We start from the raw sequence: 7,364 nt of genomic DNA, 5'->3' as shown, positions 1-7,364 counted from the left end.
AGTCAATTAGAATACCGGTACTTCTGGTCTGGAGGTTAAAATAAAAGGTTTGTTGACTCCTGTTCATGGAGCCCTCAGACAGACTGTTGTCTCAGGTGGACAGGCTCACAAAATGTTCTAAATGCTTTCTTCTAAATCTACTGTAGCATCTCTAGATAAGAGTGATGCAATAAACACTCAATGTTAAACAATAAAATATTTTGTGTCGACTAGTTAAGGTGGTTGGGACGTCAAAAATTAACATAAAACATTTAACTACTTAAGTAAAGTAGATCACTCTAGCAACTACACTCTACTCTACACTGACTCACTCGTCATTTTCATTGATTTTATTTTGAAGGAAAGATCACTGAGCGGATGTTTTGATTGTAACTGATGACTTGACGCAGATCGCAGTAGAATAGAACACAAGTTGCAGTACAGCTCTTTTGTAACAGTAGGACAATATCGCCACCTTGTGACCAAGACCAGTTTATTTGTGTTGCATTGTATTATAGCATTTTACATTCAATTTCACATTTGTAGCAACGTGTAAAAAGAATGTTATAACTTGAAGTCCTATATTTGTAGCAACCTCCAAAAATGTTATAACTTTTTATGTCCTAAGAGTGAAGCTGGATTTAACAATTTATTAGTTGGTGTGACATACATACATTCCATTTACAGTAAGTTGTATGAATGTATTTAATATTGCAACACACACACACAAGCAGAACCATGCATGCATCATGCCCTGCCTGCAGGCTGGAACAGCATCTGATCCTGCCACTACTGTGCAGCCACTGTGTTAAGTTATACGATAATACAAAAATAATTTAAGACTTTTTTAATTTAAGTCTATGCTTGAATGGCTTGATCCTGTGTAGAACAAATGCACACCCCCCAAGAAAATAGCAATAAAATACACTATTTATTTGACCAATTCTTTAATAGAAATACAGAGCAACATCTCTAAAGATGCTTTGTATCTTCCATTTTATTTACAGTTCTTCAATGTCCTACTTCTTCCAATTTAATAGGCTATGCTTTCCCTGCCCAGCAGGATAAAGTATGTTATTACTTCCATTGTGACAACTGATTTGATAGAACAAGAAACAGAATAAGTAAACAAAGTAAAATTTTAATAAAATTTTATATTACATAATTGTGGAACAGACGCTGCATTTTCCAAGCATACAAGTGTCATGGACATGTTCCAGTAGGTGATGTAATCATACTAAAGACATTCTGCAGCTTAAGAGTGGCAAAGTTTTGACATTTTGACAACCCAACATAAACCAGTGATTAGCAGGATTAATGATCACAGCATAATAAACAAGACCGGGATTGAATACAATAATATCTACCTTCAACAACTGATATCACAAAAACAAACGGTTCTCTCTGTGATTCACTAAACATTCCAAGCAAAAGCATATTAGAAAGCCGATTAGATCCCATTTAAAAATGATTTCTATTACTTTCACAGGGGACAAACAATAAATGATAATGGGAATAAAACAAAATGTAACCAACATCACAGGCTTGTTATTTTTTATTTCCCGATGTGTTTTTCCATCAACTCAGACAAATCCTTGATTTGTAGACAGTGTGGTTAAGATAATCTTGCTATAAAGATTAGCAGACATTGAGGGAATGGCATGTTAGCTGCAGGGGGTGCATTCAGAGAGGGTCAAACCCTCACAACATTACACGGCACAAATTATTCTGTACATTTGATAACGTTTCCCCAAACAGAGTGACCTTGGAGCCGCGGGAAGTGTTGATGTTCATGAAACATTGTGAAAAGAAAAGGGAGAAACCTGCATTGTTCAAGAACTGTATGGGTCTCTCCGGTCACCCCGAAACCAAAACGGACCTGTCTTGGCACAACCACTACATACTCACAAGAATAATAGACTGGATGGGTGAAAGCAGTGTGGTGAAAAGGCAGCCTTCTTTAAACCACTTTAAGCCCTATTGCATACTTGATCGTAACGGCGGTATCGCGTGACAAAAATAGCAGGTCCACAAGCTCACAATACAGTGAGCATTGTGAGCCTGTAAGATCTGCTACGTTTGAGAAATGATGGCTATAAACGACATTCCCTAAATAGGCATGCCAGGTTGAAAAGTGGTCAAACAGCTAAATTAAACTAAAGTGTGGTTCTGCTTGCATCCATCCAATACCGTCAGACTTTAGACCAGTACAGAGTTCATGCAGAGCCTTGCAGGGGCTCGGTTCGGCATCCAGGATGGTACTCCAGTGGTCGCAGGCATTTCATGCCTCCACTCCCTCCAGCTCCGGGGGTAGTGGAGACTTGGGGTGCTTGCTCTCAAAGTGTTGCTTGAAGGTTTTGGGGTCAGGCATCTGGGACTGCAAGAGGGCAACACACAACAATGAGGATAATACAATCATCAAACATTACAGCTGGTTTTAGTTCTTAATGATAGCATTTTTAGCCTCCTATGAAAGGAATAAATCAAATCATGACATACTCTGTACTGCATGAAATAAGAATTGTTCCAAAATGACCATCATTAAAGACATGGGCTTTCTCCAATTAAGACATGCAGAAAATACTGTATGTCTACTGCCCTGTCTAATATGGCAACTGCATATATTATATATATATTATAATATTGGACTGCAAAGAACCTGCAAGAGCATGTCATGAAAATTAAAAAAGCCAATGAACCCGTTTCTCTTTCTTGAAAAGGCTTATTTGAGCCAAACCTTCATCTTTTTTTTTATATTAATTTTATCCAACGATTTTGCAACCCATTTCTTCACCCAGTGTCAATTATCTAATGTAATCCTGGGCACTACACTTCCACTGCCAACCTGGGGGAGCAGCGGACTGACCTCATGCTTCCTTCTATGCATGAGGAGTCCAAGCTGCTTCTTTTCACTCGACAGGTGAGTTTCCGGATGTAGCGTGTGGAAGGAACACGTTATTCCGACCAAATCTCCATCTTGAGAATCCCTTTGTTGAGGCTAATTTTGCGTTAGAAGTTAAAACATGAGCTCTGATACTTGGTACTTACCCTACAGACAAGACAGGTAAACACTAATGCTGCCTTGGCTGCAGTCTTCTGGTCATGCCCTTTAGCCTTCTTGGCATCTGCTGCTTTCTTGGCATTCTTCTGTTGTGACTGAATCTTCTGGTGCCCACGTGCCATGCTGACTGATACAACTGCAGACAATGACGTTAAAGTTAACCAATATACTGTTTTTGTATACAAGCAGCAAACCAGTTAAAGCCTGTTACCAGGGCTTTCACTTGCTATGATGGATGTTTCAAGTTTGAGACAGATTAGTTTTGTGTGAGACATTTCACCGTTTTGCCTGAGGTGAAACAGCTTATTATGAAGAGAATTTGGCAATGTGAAGACGTTATGAGAGTTCTGTCAAATCACCAGCAAGAGGCAACTTTTTGTCATTAAACCTTTCATAACTATTTAGAACGTATTAAAGCATTGGTCAATATCAGACCCTACCAGACTACTACTAGACTACAGTATATTGTAAATTATTCTAAAGTCATGTTTTATCAGGACTTAGCACTGTACTGTGGAACAGGCTATTATATAACGTTATAACGTAATAACACAGGCTAATACTGGGCCAGCGTGCCCATGCAAGTAGCCTACTCTTGCCGTCTTGCACAAACAAGTTTCTAAAGGGGGGGCCTCTAAAGAGCAAAATAAGACTGGCAACACCTGATTAAAGCTGTACAGTACACAGTCAGTAAATACAATATAGCCTTCCAATCTTACTTGAAATAAACCTATTCTGACTTCGGGCAAGGCTATTCAAGGCGTTGCTATCATTTTGAGGGAGCGAGTTTCATCTCATGTAATTAAAAGGTTCCATCTGGATAGGTTTAAACATGCATTCCTTAATATTACATATATATGGGGGTCCTTGAAATTAAAATGGTTGAGAATCATCATCAGCTGTAAAACCCTTCTCTTATGGGGGTGACGGTCCCTGGCATATATTCTCAAATTGGGGGGGTCCTCTGGCTAATTAGTGTAAATTTGGGGGTCCTTGAGATGAAAAGGTTAGGGAACCACTGACATTGACAATGCAGGTGCTAAATCAAACCAAACCAAAGCCCAATAATTGAATGACACTTCGTCGTTCAAACTGTGTCGATGGCCGAAAATAGCCAATAGCGCACAACGCATCGCATCCGCAAGGCGTTGAGAGTGAGCCCAGTAGATCCATGCTATTGATTTGTCGCATTGCCCATGATGTGGGAAACAGGACGCGTGGTTCAATGAAACACGTTGCGGTATGGATTGGAAACGATACAAATAGATGGTGGCGCCGTTAGTTAGCCTTTAGCCAGCAGGCTAACATATGTGATGCTAACGAGGAGGCTAGTCAAGAAGTGGCACAAGAATTGGAACGTTTTGTTTTGCTTTCCAATTAAACCAAATTGGGTTAAATGCGGTCTGGGACGTCCACTGTCTGTTCTCCACGAGAACAACAGACCATCGAATTGAACAAGATAACTTTAAGGATAATTTAACTCAGATTACTCATTATGGCCAGCTGTTAAACAACCAGGGCTCCATGTTATTTAGCTTTAGCTTGTTAGCTCATCTTTGCTAACCATATGGTTAGCACTTCTTCTTGGGCTGCTGGCTTCAGCTTGTTAAATATGACACGGGTCTTGCCTACCACAGCTAGAGGGGGGAAATAATAATGAAATCGTGTCGTAAAATACTAAGAACATACCGTGTAGAAGCACCAGTGTGTTGTGTTGGCTTGAAGAAATGAATATCTCACACAAAGTAAGTGTGGCAGCGGCCGGAAATCCCACACTCACACAATAACCTCGCGTCACCAGGATTTCCACCTCGGGAGTAGTCTCGCGTAGCCAGACAACTATTCCACAATCTCCGATGATGAAGCATTTGGAAATCGCGAGACTAACGGTCTGGTAACGCGAGACTAACCTCGGAGGAAAGTACATTACTTTATCACTGACATTAACATGGACTCAGTCGTAACAGATGGAGCCGTTGTAAAAAATATATTTGAATTTAGCCTGCAAAATAATGACTGTATTAATAATGAGCCTATTACTGTCTGAACTACAGGCAGGCTATGTGTGTGGTAATGATAAATATACCAGTTTACGACTGCAAGGATGTTTCAAATTCAAACGCAGCACCTCTCCAAAGTGTACACATGACAAGAACAATATTGCCTCCTAGCGTCGGTGTGCTGTTAATGCATACAGTGATGGCAGAAAAGTAAAAGGAAGAAAGCGCAACATCATGTATTTGCTTATAAATTTTTGTGAAGTTGCAACCACCGGCGAATCCCTTGACTTCTTCAAAACCGCTCTCAAAGGGCATCTACAGACGGCTGCAATTCTAAACTAAAATCTGAAAGGCCCTTAAAGGTATATTCAGTGATTTCACTTAATTCAAATATCACTTATTTTTTTGTTTTGTTGTGATAATCCTCCCTACTATAGAGTGTGCTGGCCATATAAGGAGTTCCTCCCTGTCCCCAGTTAACCCCCGGGGGTCAAAAAACCTTAGGTTTCGTTTTTGACTCTCTATCCTGATTGGACGAAAGGCTGGGTCCCACAGCCAAAAACGAAACCTAAGGTTTTTTGAGTGAAATCACTGAATATACCTTTAAAACAAGGCTCCAGACCTCCCAAAACAAACTGGTCAGGCTCCTACTTGGCCTCACCCCCCGAACCCACCTCACCCCTGCCCACTTTGACAGGCTGGGATGGCTTGGGGTCGACGACAGAGTACAGCATCTTGCAATGGGTCTGGTCCACAAGATTCGATACACCACCAAGATACCTGTCTAAATACTTCCTTAATGTAAACGAAGTCCACACCCACAACACCAGAGGGAGTGCAACAAACCATGTACAACCCAGATTCGGCACAAACAAGGGAATAAATTATTTTCCCTCCTATGCCACCAAAATGTGGAACGCCCTACCAACAGTCATTAAGACATGTGAATCCCTTGACTCCTTCAAAACCGCTCTCAAAGGGCACCTACGGACGGCTGCAATTCGAAACTGGCCCCTGTAAAATCTGAACCCCCCCTTTTCCCCTCACCGTATATGTTTCTTTTCCCTTTTTGCTTCCTTTATGATGAATTCCTGTTCTGTTCTTTAACTATATAGTGTCTATTTGTATGTCTCTAAATGTTTTGATGAATTGAACATGGTGGACCCTGTTGTAAACAAGTGTAATGCTTAATTGGGTCGTCCACTCACAGTTAACAGTCTTTGTATTGAGTTTGTGCTTGAAATGTACTGTAATTCTGCAAACTGTTAATAAATATTTCAATCAATCAATTCTACATGCCAGAATAGTGCCTCCCAGTCCCGGCAGAGTAGTTTCTTGAGGAATGGATTGTGTGGACCCTGGTTTTTCCCATGTTGAGCTTGTAGATTGGCTATATTTGGACAGTGATATGCAATGTGGCCCTCTGGAGTGAGTGTGGAACTATAGTATAGTGGCCCTCTGGAGTGAGTGTGGAACTATAGTGGCCCTCTGCAGTGAGCGTGGAACCAAGGTTATAATATCTTTTATTTTTTTCATTATAGTTTAGCTTTAGTTAGTTTTTACTTTTTTTTCCTAATTCAGTTAGTTTTAGTTTTTATTTTGGTGAAATGCTTAGTTTTAGTTTAGTTATAGTTTAGTTTTAGTTTTTTTTGTACTTTGGTTAGGTAATTTGTTAGGTATAGGATAAAAAAAGATCAATAAGTATTGTGTAATTAAACCTAAAAAATATACCATTTAAAAATACAAACTCTAAAGGTTCAGAAACGTAACTTTGGTCCTTTATTTCTCCACTTTGATGATATCATTTGGTATTATGTTTTAAATCATTTTAATCGTTGATCGTTGTCACCTGTACAACGAGGTATAGGCTGTATAGATTGTAAGAATCGGGCATTCGTGGAATGAGCAACACAGCTAAACGTGTGGGTAGCGCCCCCAAAAAATGTGCCAAAATTGCAAATGGTTGGTATACCAACCCTTGCTTTGAGTTGCTTAGTGGATTGGATGATTGCACTCTCCCACAGGACCCACAGTAATAAGGAAAAAACAACACTTGGTTCTGTTGGTCGCACGTACAGCACATACACTCGTACAGCACGCCCAAGCTGATCCCACAAGTGTTCAATTGGGTTGAGGTCTGGACTCACAGCATTTCCATCCTCTCCACTCCTACATTTTGGAGGTAGGCTACTCTGTGATCCTGGCTCTACGGGGCGAGCAATGTCATCCTGGAGGATGGCGTTAGGTCCCATATTCTGAAGATATGGGATCACCACTGGCTCCAGAATCTCACTGCATTGAGATTGCCTTTAATGATGACAAGT

General features: G+C 40.4%; 2 protein-coding genes across 2 annotated transcripts in view; one reads left to right on the top strand and one right to left on the bottom strand.

Annotated features, from left to right (window-relative positions):
- The window catches only part of LOC310865165 (uncharacterized protein), a 468,188-nt gene that overhangs the window by 117,340 nt on the left and 343,484 nt on the right, over window positions 1–7,364 (top strand). The window lies entirely within an intron of this gene.
- znf706 (zinc finger protein 706) lies at window positions 1,101–4,859 on the bottom strand. The gene is made up of 3 exons (XM_083770894.1): window positions 4,730–4,859; window positions 3,028–3,176; window positions 1,101–2,356 (listed from the first exon to the last, which is right to left on the bottom strand). The coding sequence occupies exons 2-3, from the start codon at window positions 3,160–3,162 to the stop codon at window positions 2,261–2,263; spliced, it is 231 nt and encodes a 76-aa protein (XP_083627020.1). The 5' UTR covers window positions 3,163–3,176; window positions 4,730–4,859; the 3' UTR covers window positions 1,101–2,260.

Source organism: Protomyctophum parallelum, assembly GCF_964188405.1.
Source record: "Protomyctophum parallelum genome assembly, chromosome: 1".
Taxonomy (NCBI): Eukaryota; Metazoa; Chordata; class Actinopteri; order Myctophiformes; family Myctophidae; genus Protomyctophum; species Protomyctophum parallelum.
This window is presented reverse-complemented; position numbering and strand designations above follow the sequence as displayed.

Bases quoted from the DNA above. Each gene is read 5' to 3' on its own strand.
- znf706 (XM_083770894.1), bottom strand. From the start codon at position 3,162: ATGGCACGTGGGCACCAGAAGATTCAGTCACAACAGAAGAATGCCAAG. The intron at 2,357-3,027 runs GTAAGTACCAAG...GCCCTCTTGCAG, and splicing joins TTACCTGTCTTGTCTGTAGG to TCCCAGATGCCTGACCCCAA.